Consider the following 19,329-nt stretch of genomic DNA (forward strand, 5'->3'; position numbering starts at 1 on the left):
GTTTTTAAACGAAAGGTGTTGCGGACTATTTTTGGCGGAGTACAAACGGAAAGCGGAGAGTGGCGGAGACGTATGAATCACGAGCTACAGGCACTGCTTGGAGAGATTCCCATCGTAAACCTGGCGAAAGTTGGAAGACGACGGTGGACCGGCCACGTCGCAAGGATGCCGGATGACTGTGTAGTGAAATCCGTTCTCTTCAAGAGTCCCACCGGCACCAGGAATAGAGGGGCTCAACGTGCTAGACGTGTCGAGACGCGCAACGAATTAGCGACGTGTAGCCCAGGACCGAGTACAATGGAGAGGAATTCTTGATACGGCAAGAGCCACCCCTGCTCTCGGCTGAATAAGTAAGTAAGTATGCCTAAAACGCATTTTTTAATGAATGGCAATGTTATAGATTACTTTGAACAATGAAAAGAAATTATTATTAATGGATTGAAGCACTGGATTGGATCATTCCCTAAGTTTTGTCATTTTCTTTTTTTGCTTGAGCAGTGGGGTTAATCGTTAATGTTTTGTCTGACACTGTATGTCTTGGGACTGCAAGCCAATTAAAGTGAGGTGATCACTTGGTCGCCTTCATGAAATTTCGGAGTGGGGAAGAGCCCACCTAAGCTCGACCCGTGTAAAACTCCGCTATTTTTGTCATTTTGTTTTGTTTTGATTACAGTCACTTTAACACTGCTTAGGTCATTCGTGATTTCTGCGGGGTTGGGATTTGAACCCGGGTCCTCGGCGTGAGAGGCGTGAATGCTAACCACTACGCCGGGATTGACCCCCATTTTTGTCATTATTACAATAATACTACAGATAATACTTAATATCAAAAGCTTTGCAAATTATATACCTACATTTATCAATAGCTGACATACACATATAATAGACAAGAAGACATTTCTATGCTCTATCAGACAGATCAAAATTGATTTCAACCGTTTAATCCAAATTTATTTCGCTTATTTAGGTATGTCATGAGATTATTTGCAGAAGAAACATTCGTTCAATTTCGAAGAAACAAATGTCGTGATTTCTTCATTTTTGTAGCCGCGGAAAGGGTTTTATACCCTCGCGATAAAAATTCAAATAGCTGGCCGTTACATGACAGTCATATAAAAATAGTCACCCTACTTGGTACACATCCAGATGATGATGCGTCGATTCATCTTAATAAATGTTAATTGGTGAGCGATGCACATCGATGCAGCGCTAACGTAGTAGTACAATCATGATGATACTGCAAAGTCATCAATGTGCAGAGTGGTCTTAATTTGTTTCATTGCCCGTGCTGTATATTCTTACGAAGAATGATTTTCCCAGAACACTTAAAAATATGTCTGCATTTGTGACCTCAACTTGTTAAATGTAGCTTCTGTCTAACGTAGAAGAATATCTACACTATAGTAATGTAGTTTCCGTTGGAAACTACACCTTACTTCCGAATTCAATTGCGCTGATACAGTCACACGGACGCTCGACGGTCTTGCTCTGCTGTTCCGTGTAGGTACTGATAGCGAAGCGAGTAACGTAAACGTTCCATTTGACTATCGTTCGAAATCGCGAGCCGTGGTCTTTATCAGTTGGCAAAGATAAAAACGCGACTGTTTTGTAAATGTGAATATTAGGCACCGGGCTGAAGCGTCGTTGTATGCAGCGTAGATATTACCGAAATTTAGCTGTGGTACCATGAATGGTATCTTTGCTCATGTGTATTTCGGTGAATTTATCGCAGTAATTGAAGATGTTGTCGAACATTTTGGTCAGAGGTGTAGTTGGGAATAAATAAAGTTTTGTCGTCCGTTCTTTCAGTGATTAATCAAATGTTGAATGCATAAATAAATTAAAGCATTGTAGAATATGACATGTGATAGAATATAGCACTCAAAAAGGTAGATTTATTATTATAATTTCTTCTTTTTTTACTGACTCCAACTTGAGTAATTGGTATAAATCTTGCCTTTCGGTGGCGGTATATTGTGCAAGCCTTTTCTTGGTATTTTCGTGGGGCTTAACTAATCACACTGTGTAATCCACACGTGCGTATTACTAATGAATCATCTTCAACCGGTAAACTATGAATTGATAAGCCAATGCTCTTTGCGTGGACCAACCGTTGTAGGGTTGATTGGGTTCACGTTGTAAGAGGTAGATGAACTTGACACAGAATAGTTTAAATTAAATATTAATTCACACAATTTGAACCGCTGCCGCAGAGCGATGCTACAGTTTAGCACTCCGGGGACGACGACTCCTTACTCAGCTAAGAACGGTTTTAGTCGTATAGTACACACAACCTGAACACAACGATGTCGCAACACGCTCGTTTGGTACTAATATGTCTCTCTTGCGTATATCGTCAGAGTTGAAATTGATTTCGCTCTGGTAGATAGCACAGCTTAACTACTATCTATTGCTGTATACAGTCAGTCGTGAACAAACATTACCGCTCTACAGAGGGTACCGAATCGGTGCAACTGGTGAAAAATCTATTAGTTACAAGTTTTCGCGGAATGTGTTTCACCTCTCCTTTTTAGTGTCATTGGCTGAATAATCGTGCTGTTATCACTTATCGTCATTATTTATTGAACTGATTGATAAGATTACGTGCTGATCAAGGTGATGCAAAGATAGACGACATCTACCAAAGTTTGATGTGTGATTTGGACGAATATATCCTGCGTTTGTGGACTGGTTTCGAACGGAAACAACCATGGTTAAGGATCGTTTGAACGAGATGAAAAGTGTAGGTGAATCAGAAGTGTTCATAGTTAACTTCTAATTGTAATCATCGTTTTAAGCTAAGCCGAAGATATCAAGTGCACGTTATGAATGAGTAACAGATTCACACTTGGGACGGGAGTGCTGCTCAAGGTCACTATAATAGCCGGCAAGGTTTCGTAATGTACTTGTGCTAATTACCAACGAGAGCAGATTTACCTGTTTTGTATAACTGTGCCGTGAAATTGAAGTATATAACTTTGTGCCGGTTATTTATTTTACGATTTTAACTCACCACAACTGCACAGTTTGAAGCCGGCATCGTGAAATTTAAACGCCAGGCGCACGGATTAGCGTTATTCGTCGCCGTTGGATCAATTAGTGTCAATTACATTCAGTGGCCAGCGAAACTCCACGCGTACACAGCCAAAGAAATCGCGAATAAATATGATTGCACTACATTATTGCGAGGTTGGCACTTGACGCGACTAGCGGAGTATAGTAGGCCCGAAGCCTGCTAAGGTGCACCGCAGCAATGCCGCAGCCTGTCGTTTGGGGTTTGCGACAGTCGCAGCAACCGCGTCATCATTGAAGTGCGGAAAATCCAAGGCGAACGAACTTCAGTTTGAGCTGTGTGCAAAGTAGACGAACATTGAAAATCACCGTAGCTACTTACTTTCTACCTCCTTTGCTGATGTGCTAAGTTCTCAGATCTGAATCACTGCTAGCAGCGCAGCGTGCAACAAACAGTGCGCATTCCGTCCGGATGCGATTCAATTACTGATGCTGTGATTGTGATTAATCTTTTGTGCATTCCTTGTTCCATTTTTTCGCAGAAAAGTAAATACAACAGCGATGTCAGTTTGGAGCTGGTTCCATCGAAGTCGCAGGAAGAAATTTTCTGCAATTTGGAAAAGGTAAGCCTCGTGGTCGGATTTGGGCTGTTAGTGTTTTATTTCGGGAAGGCGGTTGCTTGTAAGCGTATAGGGCGCTATATCTTTGCATATTAGCGTTGATAGGAGGAAATGCTTATCAATTTAGGGACCATATTGGCTCGTTCCATTGTGCCTGACTTTTATTTTCAGGTATAATAAATTCAAATTTGTCACGAGGTTTTCGAGCCAACGTAAATCTTGCATTTGCATAATATTTTTCGATATAAATTAACAAATTATGTAGTACCATTACCATTATATTAAATTTATAACAAAGGTGTATTTCTGATCTTAATTTTCGTAATTACTGGCTTTACTAGAAAATTTTCGAATATCCAGGTTAGTCTCATACAACCGATACTGAGTATCGTTTGTATGGTAATTTAGCATCGTTCGCTTTCGTGTCTCGCTCGTTGCATTTTTCCGACAGCGGTTGTTTCGGTAGGTCATTTTGAATTCATTTGAACACACATGGCGCGTTTACAAACCGGAACTTTTATTGAAGCCTTATAAACATGCATTCGAGTCGTGAAATCGATTACCTAGGAACATCACGCGTAATTTCTATCATTTGATTATCAACTTTCAAAAACTTAATAGCTTTTATACGGCTCCCTAATACAGTAGTCAGAGTTTTTGAGTAAGTTCTATGATCGATGGGTGCCAAAAGATATGTCGCGCAGTCATGGTTTTTGATGATGAAATTAAATGAATATATCTGTATTTCGGATATCCACTACCTGTTTTGCAATGACCACGTAACTAAACACGACCTCAAATCGTACTCAAGCTCGAATGACAGAGATCGCATCACCTGCCTCGGTGGATCCAGTTCAATTCCTTTCCATTAACAACAACTTCTTCCTGTGACATTTGTGGATGATGCAGAGGATTCCTCGGTCTCTAGTGTCAGCAAGTGTCGGACTAACATTTCTTTCCCTCCCAAATTGACCTGCATGGGCGTGGCTAGCTTTGCTATTGATCATCACAAAGAATTAGATCACCAGAAAATGCACACTGAGAATGATCTGCTACTTCCAAGCATCATTCTAATGGTTCTTTGTGCAATTTCAGCTGATCTAGAGCAATCGCGGGCAACTCACGGGCGGTCAAGCTAAGCTATTTGGGAAAGGTGGTTGCCTGTGTAATTTCTCACCAACAGTCTTCTAGTAAGAATTATTCGGGAAACTATTATGTCTAACAGTCGCAAGCAAATAGTTCACTTGTATCATTCAAAAAAATCTAAAAGTGCGAGCGTCATGAAAAACTACAAGATATACAGCCCTAAGGGTTGTACGAATGGGTGACGTAGGACTATATCAGATCATTAGATCAAAGACTAATGTAAACTGAATTTCTGGCATATGTATGTTTACAAGAATCTACGAGTGCCATTGTTTAAGTGAATGTTTAAAAGAGAAGAGCGAAATATTCAGATTCAATTCTTCATTGAATGCAAGGTGGCTTTGAAAATATGTGGACGGGGGTTCATAAGTACAACGCCTGCAGCCATTGAGACATAGAAGCTTTCTTTTAAAAATCACTTGTGTGCATCATACGGGTTGAAATAGTAATGAATGACCAGCCCACAGATTATTGTATTAAATATGATTGTGCGTAGCTTAACATGTTTCAATAATCTTACTTTTACTCGCTTATGGCCTTTAAAAGGGCCATTGGTTACAAATAACATTAAAACCAAAGCCCGTTCATCGCAAATATGACGTGCCATTCGAATGTCATTCTCTTTTGAGAGGAATGGCAACAAACATGTCAGTTAACGGCGTCGATTCACTGTCTTTTGCTCCGAGAAGGTTTTACTAGTTTACTTTTACTTGTTACATAGCTTGTTACATAGCAGAAAATATGGCACAAACGCAAAAATTTCTGTTTTATTTGTATGACAATCCTTATTCTCCTACTACAAAGGTGAGGGGTCTCAAACCATCATAAAATAAATTTATGCCTCCATAAACCCCCACATGCCAAATTTGGTTCCATTTGCTTGATTAGTTCTAGATTTATGAAGAAATTTGTATTTCATTTGTATGGAAACCCCCCCCCCCTCCCCTCTTAGAAGGGGAAGAGGTCTCAGTACACCTTAGAAAAAATTCTCACAAGCCAAATTTGGTTCCTTTTGATTGACTAGTTCTCGAATAATGAGGAAATTTGTATATTATTTGTATGGGAGCCCCCTTCCTAAAGAGGGGTTTGCTTGATTAGTTCTCGAGTTTTGAGGAAATTTGTGTTTCATTTGTATAGGAGCCCCCCTCTTACGCCGTCCATAAAATTGCTCTCTCGCCCCCTCCATAAAATTGCTGGTCATTTTATCTTTCCAACGACAGTTTCGTTCAGTAGTTCAGTAGTTATTAGCATTTGAAATCTTTCATTCCAACGTTCTATTTTCGTTTTCACAAAGTCCCAAATAGTAAACAAAGACGTAGTCCTACGTCCAAAGTGGTAGATTTTGAACACTAAACTCGGGACTCAGGCAACTCGAAAGATATTTATACCAGTTCAATGTTCATTGTTGAGAAATGCTTAAATGTTAAGCATTGCCATAACTGATTAATCAACCAATCACCTGCCAGCACATTTTCGGTTCCCAAATCTTGGACGACGACTCGATATACGTCCGTCTCAACATGTCACAGGTCGTATTTGGATTGAAGCATTCTTCCAGTTAGATAGGATGAAATTCATGACATCTATCTGCTCGAGATTCCCATTCACAACAATTTACGAAGTAACACTTTGTGGTCACTTTTGTCGAAAGCCGCTTCCAGATCCGTTTAGACGACATCGACTCGCGCTCTGCCTTCCATAACCGTCGGGCGTCGAACAAGTGGTAACGAAATCAAAAAAGTTCGTAACTGCGGATCATCTACCAGGAACGAAACCATGCTGGTCAGACGAGATATTTCGAAGATTTCGTGGCTTGTAAAATTCGGTCGACGATAATCTCGAACATTTTCGAAGCGGCCGAAAGGCTAGTAATCCCATGGTAATTCCTGACGTCACAACGATCACTACTTTTATACACGGGTGTATGATAGCTTCCAGCTCGCAGGAAATTCTTTCCGCTCGAATGATCGGATGAAAATGGCGACTAATGGCTCAGCAAAAGAACTAACACAGCGACAAAAAACAACAGCAGGGATTCCATACGGTCCAGGAACGTAAGAGCTTTTTAACTTTTTTGGGGCAGCGACAATCATGGCGGGTGAAATTTCACATGTATGCAGGTCTACAGAATCCAGTGAGACCTTAAATGCGGCAAGTTTAACGTCTGCATCGGACGATTGCTGTAAATGCGACAAGTTATTAGAAAGTGTACCGTTCTCGTCTTTGCGCCATGTAAGGCGGGGTTGATTGTAATCACCGCACACAAGAACATTGTCACCTTAAGAGGCCCTGTTGCAGAAATCACGGATGGTGCTAATGTGTTCTTGAATTAGATCCACTGATAGGCGTTTGTAAATGTGAATCTGGGATGTAAATATTGCACCTGACAACCCCATCACGAGACTCGGTTAGTAACGGCCCTAGTAACGCAACCTAATCAAAACAAACTAACTGTAAAAAAATCAAGAAAATTCTACTCGAAATATTGGGCATGGACAAAGGCGACGAATTAAGGACATAAAATTAATGCTTGGTATCTGCAACCGACTAATGAACTGGGAACGGGCTCTATAGTGATGGGCAGAATGCAGAAGCGCGTGTTGGAATGGAAGGCGATCAACGAGAGGATGTGTATGTTGATAATACAATACTGTTTTTTCAACTACAGACTACACCATCGTATACTGTCCACACGAAGGTACACCCGATGACGAGAAGGACGCATTCTTTGCGTAGCTGGAGCTGTTCGCTACGGGACATCAAGATCGAGAATTAGGAATATGAACGCCCAGTGCCGCTTTGGGGAAGCAATGTATAGACCGGTAATCGGGTTCTATAGTCTGTACATCAACATCAGTGATTTCACGATTTTGCAGCTTCCCGAGGCCTGTTAATCAGCAGCACTTTCTTTCCCCGCAAAGATATCCACAAAGCCAGCTAGCGAATATTGAACCAAATCGACCATATTCTCGTTTTTCTCGTTCCCTGCGGGTATCAAGTCGGACCATTACCCAGTAGCAGTACATATGCACTCAAAACAATTGACGGAATATAACTCGCAACAAAGGATGGCGGCATCCTCGGTTAAAGATTAGGCAATCAGACAACCCGCGAGTTGTTGAGAACTACGCGCACTTACTGGCTGGGTGCTTATTGACCTTCGAAGACGGATGGAGTAGGATACGTTCGGCCGTCAATAAGGCCGCAACCACAGTGCTAGGGTAGAAATCTCGAGTGCACGAAATGACTGGTTTGACGCGAAATGCCATTGCCATTACTGGCTCCCGATTTCGAAGACATCCGGCGACAACCGACAAACATAAATAGCAAACAACCACTAGCAATGGTACTTTATTGGATAATTTCAAGGATTTAGGAGGAGAAGAAACAACCGGAGGATTGAGTGGAAGGTGTGGGCTCTCTCATCTACAAAAAGGGTGATCGACTCGATTGTTATAATTACCGCAGCATTAGTTACACTGATCAACACCGGGTGTAATGTGCTCTCCCAGATTTTGTTACGTCGCCATCCCCAATAGCTAGAGAATTCGTAGGGCCGTATAAGGCAGGATTTATGAGGGCTCGTATTACTACGGATCTAATTTTCACTCTCCGTTAAATCTTCCAAAAAATGTCGAGAGTACAACGTGCCTACCCATTATATTTTCGTAGATTTCAGAGCGGCACTATTGTACTACTCTTTGGGAGACCGTTGGGAGACTACGGTGAGCCAGCTACCTCGCACGAGTGCCCCGGACGACTGTGCAGTGAAATCTGTTCTCTTCAAGAACCCCACCGACAGCAGGAATAGATGGGCCCACCGTGCTAGGTGGCTCGACCAAGTTGAAGTCTACTTGCATGTGCCGAAACGCTCAACGAAATGCCGACGAGTAGCCCAGGACCGTGTACAGTGGAAAGGAATTCTTGATATGGCAAGAGGCACCCTGGCTCTATGCTACTAGAAGAAGATCTGGCAAAAGTTGGTAAGCGGGTGTGGTCGTAAGGAAAACGGTTCTATTAAACAACTCCACGCAGCATGGAGGCGCCCAACGTGCGAGATGGCTAGACCAGGTTGAAGCGACTTGTAATTCCTGATTGCTTGAAACTTGATGAGTCACCACAGCTCAATGCTGTTGACGAATTCTTAGTAGCTGGCGACCGTTCGAGCTTGTAAGTGTAGACCAAATTTGTAATTTGTTGTAATCGCCAACAATAGGATCTACTGTATGAAATTTCCTATCTCTGGAACTCCAAACCGTAGTTCAGGTTCATGTAGAGTTGTGAATTTCGTAGTTTGAGCCAAATCTAACCTGGATTGCAGTCGCTAAGTTTTCTAGTTTTTTTTTCTACAGTCTCTAGGATGCGCTGGATGAGATTGCGAACTACCTTGTAACCCCGAAACCGAATAAAAGAGTTAAAGAGTTGTCGGTCATATTACACGTTAGTGTTCCCGAGCGGTTTATTGGTCATTAGACCGAAAGTCTTCAGTTATTTTCGCTTGACAAATATAAAAAGTCAGTCCTCACTCGAGTTTTTCCGAAATTTTTGGTCGACTTTGAGTACCGGCGATCGGCTAATCTTGCGATATACTTGCCGAAGATCTATTATTTATTATTAAAAAACTGGTAACCTTTACAGAATTAAATTTACAGATTATGTATTATTTGAGTTAACTCTAGAAATCTTCAATATCATGTTTTAAATATATTACTCGCAGTTTTCAGAGCTCATCGGATGGATTCGAACGATTCGGGGCAACACGGATGAGATGCGCCGAGCCGTATCCATGGCTTCTTTTCACTACAATGATAAGGGTAAAACGGTCACATATCAATTTGCTCCTCACCTACCAATTAATCTTAATTTTTTCCGCACTTTGCAGAGATTCGTACCAGAGTAGAGAAAAAAATGGATCACAACATCGAACTGTGCAAAAATATTCATGCTGCCATTAAACAATTGCACACTGAACTCGAGGAAGACGATCGACGGGGGAGTGTCCTCTTTCGCATAAAACACACACAGTTCCTAGTGATCAAAGATGACTACTTGAGTGCTTACCGGGAACACGAGGAATTTGTTACCTATTATGAAGATAAGATTAAGAACCTTATGAAAAAGGAAGCTAAAGCAAGTAGGTCTATCAGGTTTCATCAAAAAGTTGTTCTTTATGAATATAACTTAAACTTTTTAAGTGAGCTATAACATCACCGATGACGAGGCGTCAGAGATGCTTGCCAGCAACCACACGTCTCCCTTTGTGGGGAATGTAAGTAAAATTTGACATCACTTAATTAATTGGCAACGACCATTATCAGTGCTCTTTTCACAGATTCTCGAAGAAACGGAACGGGAGCGTCAAAAACTGCGAGACATTATGTCCCGCCACTCACAGCTGGCTCAGCTGGAAAAATCGCTCATCGAAATCCGCGACCTGTTCGTCCGAATATCGACACTTGTGATGGAACAGGGTAGTCTGGTTCAGGTGATTGAATATCACGCCCAACAAGCACTGATGAACACCGATCATGGCGCACATCAGCTCGAAAAGGCTCGTGAATACAAACTGAAAGCAATGAAAAAGAAGACTTGCATACTAATATGGGTTGTAGTGGTCCTGTCGGTTTTGGTACTGCTAATGATAATATTTTAGAGTAGTATATAAAAGAGTTTATTTAAAATACCTCCCCAAGCCAATGGCCAACCGTATCAACAGAGTGAACATACATTTCGCGTATCTACCGCGTACAGATGGAATGCACTCATAACTGCTGTCCGCGATATTATCGAAATCTATTATCATCAATTAGGAAGTTTAGTACAAGTGACATTCACGTCACCGCAGTTCGCTCTAGACCAGCCAAGTAGTCTATTTTCGTTGGTGTACATAAGCGGTTGCGGTATTGTGGTTTTCGCAACGAACAACTGGTTTGACAGTGCAGTCATGTGTTTGAAAATTTGGCTTCGCAGAAAATGACCAAGGATCGGCTTAGTGAGCTGTTAGAGGTTCGTAGAAAAATCAGAAGGACCAAATGAACCCCAAAAATTTGGCAATTTCATTTTTAGAAAAGTGCCTACAAAGATTTTGAGTATAAATTTGTGCAGGAACATGAGTTCTGGACATTGTATAACCAGGAACGCATTTTGGAGGATCTGGACCGGGTAAGCGTTGGCGGTTTAAGTTTCCTGTACGATCTGTTCTGCGATAAATATGCAGTAGTTTTCAGATATCGCTGGTTGGATTCGAAGATTGCAGCTAAATGTGCTGGAGGTTGAGGTGAATATTTTTTCTGAGGGGTTTTCGAAAGCCGAGAGTAAATTGAGAGAAAATGCTGACCTCTGCTATCAGATTTACACGGCTGTGAAACATATGCAGACGGAGCTGCAGAATCAACAATGGCGCGAGGAGGAAGAAGTCGTTAGCCGTGTACGATCGGTGCAGTTTGAGCGGATTAAGGAAGCTTATCTAAAGGCGTACTGGAAGTACCAGGCTGTAGTACGGCGATTTGAGGAATCGATAGACAAAAATGGTTTTATTTGTAGGTAAACGAATGTTTGTTTCAAAATGATCAACTAAATGTACAGTATCGCCATTCAATAGTGTATTCAAATGAAGACTACGAAGATCTACAAGAATATATCCCCACCAAACATCTTCTTCAGCAGGAAACAACGTCGGTTGTGTCACAGGAAACTGTAGATGAAGCTCGAAACACCTTGAATGCTCTAGAGAATCGTCATCATGATCTGCAACTTTTGGAACAATCACTGGTGCAAATGCGAGATCTGTTCGTTCTGTTTTCAACTCTGGTGATGGAGCATGGTAGTCTTTTGAATCTGATTGAAGGAAACGTGCAGACAGCGTCCGATCATGTTGCGGTCGCTGTGCAGGAATTGGGAGCCGCTCGAGAATACCAGTGGAAAACCACCGGTCAAAGCTGTTTCTGTTTCAAAAGGATGGGCTTTCTGCTGGTGGTATTGGCGGTTCTGACGGTGATTGTAATCATATTGGTTGTCAAAAAACTTGTACTGTAAACGTGAGCCTATCATGTATAATATTATATTTGCGTATGAAAACATTTTATGTAAACTTGATTTTTCTGAAAATTTTTGCAGTGAATCTGTATGTATAACGTTTTGTGCCTAATGTTTCATTCAATCGTGAATTTCAATACCTATAACAAGGTCTTCTAATGGTAGAGTGTTCTATAATCCTGGTGCGAGGTCCTTTCGGATTTCACCTGCATAACGAGTTTGTTGACGACTCGGCTCTTGGCTGTCCGTCTCCAATTTCTCGAATGTTCCACACTTTCCAAGCCTTCCTCGACTTAGTCTAACCATCTTGCACGCTGCGCACCTCTGCGTCTAGTACCAACCGGATTGGACGCGAACACGATTTTTGCAGGGTTGTCCGGCATTATCACAACATGTCGCGCACATTGCACCCTTCCAGTTTTAGCGACTTTCTGCATGCTGGGTTCGCCGAAGAGCTCAGCTTGTGGTTCATGCTTCTCCTCCATATACCGTTCTCACATACACTGCTAAAGATGGTCCTAAGCACACGACGTTCAAAAACGGCTAGTGCTTTCAAGTCTCCTTCGTACATTTGGTACGGGGGTGAAGCTTACTCGACCTCAGCGTCTTGTGGAGTCCGTAGTAAGCACGACTTCCGGCAAGAATACGTCTGCGTATTTCTTTGCTGCAGTTGTTATCAGACGTCATCAACGACCCGAAGTATACGAAAATTCTCTAACTCGTTCCCGTCGTCTACCACACTATTGCCTATGCGAACTCGATCGGGTTCGGTTCCTCCTGCTAACAGGTAGGTACTTGGTTTTGATGTATTAACCATTCAACCTTTACTGCTTCACGTTTCAGTTTGTTATACTGCTCAGCAACCGCCTGTAACGTCCTTCCGACAATCTCCACGTCATCAGTGAAGCAAGTTTTCAACATGGTTTCCTTAAAAAAATGCTCAACGTTAACGAGTTTGGCAGAATTTGTCTCGAGAACTACGCATTGGATGATGGATGGTTATCAGGTGGATACAATCTACACGGATATGTCGAAGGCGTTTGATGTAATTAATATCGATGCGATTACAGTTGTGTTACCAAAATATGGAATAGGCGGAATGAATCTGCAGTGGATAGACGATTATTTAAGAAACCGATCGCAATATGTCAAGATCGATGAGAGCAAATCAATCTCGTATCCGGTTTGGTCTGGTGTGCCCCATGGGAGTTATCTTGGACCTTTACTTTTCGTAACTATCATGAACGAGCTTCCGGAACTACTTCCCGATGTTTACGTCCTAATTTATGCCGGCGATGTTAATATTTTTCTCCCAGTAAAATGCATGAAAGACTGTCGCATACTTCAACACAGCGTCGATCGGTTCGTCGGCTTTTGCGAAATGTTTGGTCTCAAAGTGGATTCAACGGAGTGCATCGTGGTTTCGTTCACTCGAAAACCAAACAAATTGTTGTCTATGTATCTAATAGGTGACGTAATTCCTAGAAAGGATTGTGTATGTGATCTTGGAGTAGGAATAGATGGTAGGCTTAACTTTGTTCGTCATGTTGAAAAAATAGTAGCAAAGGCAAATTCACTGTTCGGTTTAATCAAACGCCTTAGTGGAGATCTGGAATGATCCGTATACTATCATTACTCTATACAATTCCTTAGTACGCAGTGGTATTGAAGACATAATTTGGCAAACATGCTATCAAGTACATAAGAAACGAGTCAAGCGAATTAAGAAAAAAATTATACGTTATGCCCTTCGGAATTTACGTTGATCTGGAGAGATGACCGATTACAAGTCGTTATGCATGCTGATTGGAACGGAAAGCATAGAGAGCAGACGACGTACAACAGACGCTCTTTTCTTAAAGGATGCTCTTTTCTTAAAGGCAGGTATAACTGGCCGTATCTGTTTAGTCAGATAACCGTGTACGATGACGTACATGACTGTAGGATATAGAATGAGTAATGGTTAAAACGATTGTTCCTATAAACTCGCATTTTGAAAATTGTTATTCAAAATTACCCAAAAGTAATGAATTCAGGTTGCAGTGTAAACTGTACGGACAGTAAGAACAGGATCGTAGATCGCTCTCATAGAAGAAGAGCAGAGACAGATGTTTCGCCTTTATCAACATCACGAACGTCACAGCGCTAAGGCACCGTTTGAAAGAATAAGACGGAACAAAAAAAAAAAAGCTAAAGAATTTGAAATTTGCCGCTAAAATTCGGGTTCACTGCAGCAGTCAGTCATTCTGTGTACTAAAGTTGAGCGGAGCGGACGTACATTGGTGTCGCCGCAATTAAAAAAAAAGAAAATGGCTTCCAAACGCCGCGACGGACACGACAATGACGTTCTTCGTTGAGGCGGGTTAAGCCTTTTCAATTGACAAATAGAGTCCAAAACTTTACTAGAAACGAACCAGTGTACAGAATGATGTCCATATTTAATAATCCTCGCGATATTGTTAATGTTCAAATGACAAAGCAGCAAATTAATTGTAGTTTTAGATTGTTTTATGTAAATTTTATATGATAATTAATTAGTTTTAATGATGATAACCAGCGAAGTCTAAAATCAGGTAATCAATAAATAAAAAAATAAGTAGATAAATTGACTAGATTTACTAAGGATCGTGCCCCGCGTGTTAGAGACCGGTACGTATCATAACCCCTTAAGCACGGAGGGTTTTAGTTATAATATTTTTGATTTTTGGATCTACCTACTTACTGCCACTAAAGGCAACGGTCCGTTACCGATCCTGCGCCGAACGAATTATGGTCCTCCAGTACCGTCGGTCCTGGGCTGCCGTTCTCCAATCCCTACGAACACGAGCTGAACGTGCATCGTCTTCGACAGCATTCACCCACCGGGTGCGGGGTCTGCCTCGGAGTCTACGGCTTCTTCCTGGTTCTCTGCTGAAAATAGTTTTGGCTACTCTTTTGTCGGGCATTCTGGTCACGTGTCCAGCCCACCGCAGCCTGCCACATTGCACTACCTTCACTATATCAGCATATTTGTATACTTGATTCAAGCGTCTGCGCCACACTCCATTTTCAAGCACTCGCCGATCAGCTTCCTTTAGCGTCCATGATCCGTAAAGGGCCACCGGGAGGATTAATGTTCTGTAGAGCGCCAGTTTTGTGCGAATTTACAAACTACGGGACTTCAGCTGGCTACGTAATCCGTAGAAAGCCCGATTCGCGGCTGCAACTCGTCGTTTCACTTCGTGGCTTACATCGTTGTCACATGTCACGAGTGTACCAAGATATATGAATTCCTCCACTACTTCATATCGTTCCCCATCTAACTCCACCTCGGCACCAACACCACTTGGGCTCCCACGTTCCCTACCAGCAACCATGTACTTCGTAGTCCCAATCTCGCCGCTTCCCTTTTAAAGGGCCTGAAGGCCTCTTCCACTGCTCTACGGTTGATTCCGATGATATCGACGTCATCCGCAAAACCAAGAAGCATGTGCGATTTCGTGATGATAGTTCCATTCCTTTCCACGTTTCCTCTTCGTAATGCACCTTCCAAGGCAATGTTGAATAGCAGGTTAGAGAGTGCATTCCCTTACTTCAGTCCATCCAACGTTACGAAAGCAGCTGAAGTTTTCTATTCTAACGCATGATTGGGATCCGTCCAGCTTCGCACGACTCAGCGTAACTAGTTTAGTCGGAAAACCATGTTCTAGCATTATCTGCCATAAGTCCACAAACAGATGTGTGTCTGCAAGTTGTATTCCCGGAATTTGTCTAGCAACTGACGCAAGGTAAACATCTGATCCGTCGTGGAGCGACCCTCACGAAAACCAGCTTGGTACTCGCCGACGAAGGACTCCGCTAATGGTCTCAGTCTGCAGAACAGGATACGGGAAACCACCTTGTAGGCAGAATTGAGCAATGTTATTCCTCGACAGTTTTTATACTCCAGTCGATGTCCCTTTTTGAAAATTGGGCAAATGAGGCCATCCAACAACTCCTCCGACATTTGTTCTTCCTGCCAGATCCTGACAATGATCCGGTGGATTGCTTCGAACAGCCGCTCGCTGACCGCTTTTAGAAGTTCAGCCGGGATACCGTCCTTCCCAGCAGCCTTACCGTTTTTCAGCTCACTGATTGACTTTTTAACCTCCTTCTGTGTTGGTGTCTCCACAGCTTGACCATCGCTTACAATTCCTATCCTGTCCCTGCTGATCTCCGCATTTATCTCTCCATTCAACAGTGTCTGGAAGTGCTCCTTCCACCTGGCTGCTACCGCCGTTTTGTCGGTAAGCAGGTTGCCAGCACTATCATTGCACATCACAGGCATGGCAAAATTACCTGCATATTACCGTTTTGTAGAAACTCCGTGTGTCGTTGCTGGCGTATCGCTCCTTTTCTTTCTTTTCATCTGTCACTCTCTGGCATTCGGTATCAAACTTGTTACGCTGTGTTACGCTGTTACGTCTGTCTGTCAGCTGTTTCGATGGCACCATGGATGTTCCTCCACAGCCCATTTATATCGTCTGCTTCTACCTGCTGTTCTGCGATTCGTTAATCAAGCTTCCTGGCGTACTCCACTGCTACGCCGTCTGCCGTTAACCGCTGGATGTTGAAACGCAGCGTTCTCTCAGTGCGAGCTTTCGCCGTGTTCGACAGCCTTGCGCGAATCTTACTTACTACGAGATGGTGGTCATAGTCGATATTTGGTCCTCGAAAAGACCGTACATCGATAACATCCGAAAAGTGTCGACCGTCAATCAAGACAGGATCGATCTGAGAGCTTTATCATTGGTCGACAAATGAAGGCTATGTCTTCCAATGACTGGACGGAAGAATACCTCCCTCCCGATCTGGGCATTTGCGTTTCCGATGATGATTTTCACGTCGTGTTTTGGGCGCTCTCCATAGGTCCTCTCAAGGCTGTCGTAAAACTCGTCCTTAGCATCATCGGATTTATCATTTGTCGGTGCGTATAAGTTGATTAGACTGTAGTTGAAGAATTTGCCCATAATACTCAACACACGTATACGGTCGTTTACGGGCCTCCACCGGATAACTCGTTGCTTTTGTTTTTCCAACACTACGAAACCGACTCCATGTTCTGCTTTTTTACCGCCACTGTAGTAGATGTGGTACTTGAAAGAAGTGCCTGCAATAGGGTCTACTGCACGGAACTCTCTTTCTCCGGAATTTGGCCACCGAACTTCCTGAATAGCAGCGATGTCCACTCCACTGCAGCTCTGCAGCAAGCAAGCCACCCCGTGCCGGTTCATGGAGAGTTCGGACATTCCAGATACTACCAATAAAACAAAAAAAGTTAGTTCCAATACGTTGTGTAGTTTCTAGTCTCATTAATTTTGAAGTGTTCGAAGTTTGAGACTGTTCTAAGTTTGAATCAGAACGGTACATCGATAAAAAGCTAGGAATCCCGATTTTTACGGTTACTCGGTGTCATAAAACGGTTCGAAGAAAGTTTCACCGTCGATCGTAAGCCAAGATGCGGAGAAAAAAGTCGTCCGTGTACAGTTAAGGATCACACCACCGTAGTTGGAAACCAAACTTCTTTGTTTGAGATGTGGCAAAAAACTGCTTCTGAGCAAAAGTTTCGTGCAGAAGGCCAAAACTCGAGCTGGATTAGGTACCTCTTCTAAAGTCTCACGACTGTTTACGATCTTCTGGCCGGATTTGCTTTATGCCATTACGCAAAGGGCGTGCTGAAGTGGAATAAGGCAAATAATGTCGATTTCGTGCAAAAAGACCTTAACTCCCAAATACATCCGAGCTGCGGTCAATCGACAAATTCTGGGTTATAATGATGTTGAATCTTCTGAAACGTCTTGAAGTAGTCAAAACAGTCGATTTTGAGGTTGTGCAAAATTTTATGGGTGTGCTAAAGGCTAAAGTACGGTTATTCGGATATGGAGGCGAAATTAAATAAAATAAGACGGTAAAACCACCCTGAAATTGATGGCATTTGGATAAAACCGGGAATTATGCAAATTAATTTTGCGTATTGAATTTTACCGTACACACCCTTATTGCCAATCTAAATGCACTTTTCCATTGCGTGATTAGTATCCGGGAAGACAGCAGTGTTTAAACCATTATCCTCCTACCTAGCACAATGGTTCTCTACTTTTTTTTGGTTCGCGAACCCCCTGGCGGATTCGCGTATACTATTTTGCTGTGAGTAAAATTATTGGCGAACCTCCATTCGGGAAACGCTGCCCTAGTGTATGAAATTTAATATGCGATTTCTATGCAGCCTGGGTCATAAAATAGGTTAATCAGAGGGGAATCAAAGAGTTCTAAGCTCCCTCAATTTGGCCAGCTTTTTAACTAAAATTCTCCTTTGTGAATGGATGCTCAGGAAAACAAAGTATGAAGACGAAGGATAAATCGCTGGTTTGTGCAACTCAACGGTGCCCAGGTCAAAGCTGGACGATTGAGCACTGAGCAGGATATGTTTCGTTCCGAGCATGCCAGATTATTGCGCAAAAATGGGTTTCTTCCGGGATCCGGTTGATACAAGCCGACTAGAGGTTACAACGAGCAAAGTGACTAGACCAAGCAGGAGCAGGACTCCTCCAGAGTTAATATAGTTCATCATTGTGCGCTTTATACAGTCAGTCCACAATCATGGATCATTTAAGCTTTATCTGCAAATTAATGCGTGACTATTATGCTAATTGATTGATAAAATTGTCACTCATAAGTAGCACGTATAATTTGATCAATCATTAGGTAATGTTTAAATGGAAATTAGCCGCTAAAGCTAAAATGATCCACAATTGTGTGTGACCCATGATTGTGGACTAACTGTAAATGAAAATTAATTTCTCCTTATATTTTTAAGTGGTAACTAAAACATTAAAAGCCCTGTTACGTATGCATGCATTTTTTATTCATACAATCGATATACTATAATTTGAAATGATACCGACAATTTAGTTAAATTCTTACAATTTACTCCGCGCTGAAAAATAAACAATGGGAGATTTCATTTTTAAACACTAATTTATTGTAAATGATTAGACTTATAATTCGTTGTGACTCTTTTAATAATATATTTTACACCCATTGATTTAAAAGTTTTTTCGTAACTTGTTTTTAAACGTGTTTTTTTTTGTTAACCTAATTATCTATCCTTAAATTTATTTCTCTATTATCTTTGATTGATTTTTCTGTACGGATAAAAAATCTGATCGCCTGTAGTCTACATGCAGACTGCGATCGGCCCATTTGTATTAAACAGTGCCAGTAGTAAGTAATTCAACGATAAAATGGTGGCATAAACGATAAGGAAAAGTTCAAGTCTTGGAGAAACTAATTATTGCATTCTAGTAGAAAAATTACCAACGTATGTAAAGTAAAAAAACTATGCTCCATTAGTCTATCAACCTAGATTGGAGCACCGTAGTGGGTGATTATCGTTGAAAATCAAACAGCAGCTCTGAAAATTCCTTAAGTTTTGCTCAACTCAAAAGTGCACATTTTAATTCTATTTTTTGTACTGGAGCAATCCATGATGAGCAAA

At 41.9% G+C, this 19,329-nt stretch overlaps 2 protein-coding genes across 2 annotated transcripts; both read left to right on the forward strand.

Moving 5' to 3' along the window:
- Positions 1-2,526: 2,526 nt before the first annotated feature.
- Positions 2,527-10,431, forward strand: LOC128732578 (syntaxin-4). The gene is made up of 6 exons (XM_053825860.1): positions 2,527-2,743; positions 3,555-3,635; positions 9,496-9,592; positions 9,661-9,912; positions 9,974-10,047; positions 10,111-10,431. The coding sequence occupies exons 1-6, from the start codon at positions 2,711-2,713 to the stop codon at positions 10,429-10,431; spliced, it is 858 nt and encodes a 285-aa protein (XP_053681835.1). The 5' UTR covers positions 2,527-2,710.
- A 320-nt stretch (positions 10,432-10,751) lies between these two features.
- On the forward strand, positions 10,752-11,813 carry LOC128746233 (syntaxin-3-like). Its single transcript, XM_053843281.1, has 4 exons — positions 10,752-10,784; positions 10,845-10,940; positions 10,999-11,317; positions 11,380-11,813. Exons 1-4 carry the CDS (start codon positions 10,752-10,754, stop codon positions 11,811-11,813), a joined length of 882 nt encoding a protein of 293 aa, XP_053699256.1.
- Positions 11,814-19,329: the final 7,516 nt, after the last annotated feature.

The sequence above is a fragment of the Sabethes cyaneus genome, chromosome 1 (assembly GCF_943734655.1).
Source record: "Sabethes cyaneus chromosome 1, idSabCyanKW18_F2, whole genome shotgun sequence".
NCBI classification, from domain to species: Eukaryota; Metazoa; Arthropoda; class Insecta; order Diptera; family Culicidae; genus Sabethes; species Sabethes cyaneus.

Excerpts from the sequence above, each read along its gene's own strand:
- LOC128732578 (XM_053825860.1), top strand. The coding sequence starts at position 2,711 with ATGGTTAAGGATCGTTTGAACGAGATGAAAAGT. Across the intron at positions 2,744-3,554 it reads GTTTGAACGAGATGAAAAGT|AAAAGTAAATACAACAGCGA; the intron begins GTAGGTGAATCA and ends ATTTTTTCGCAG. Across the intron at positions 3,636-9,495 it reads TTTTCTGCAATTTGGAAAAG|TTTTCAGAGCTCATCGGATG; the intron begins GTAAGCCTCGTG and ends TATTACTCGCAG.
- LOC128746233 (XM_053843281.1), top strand. The coding sequence starts at position 10,752 with ATGACCAAGGATCGGCTTAGTGAGCTGTTAGAG. Across the intron at positions 10,785-10,844 it reads GGCTTAGTGAGCTGTTAGAG|AAAAGTGCCTACAAAGATTT; the intron begins GTTCGTAGAAAA and ends TTTCATTTTTAG. Across the intron at positions 10,941-10,998 it reads TTTTGGAGGATCTGGACCGG|TTTTCAGATATCGCTGGTTG; the intron begins GTAAGCGTTGGC and ends AATATGCAGTAG.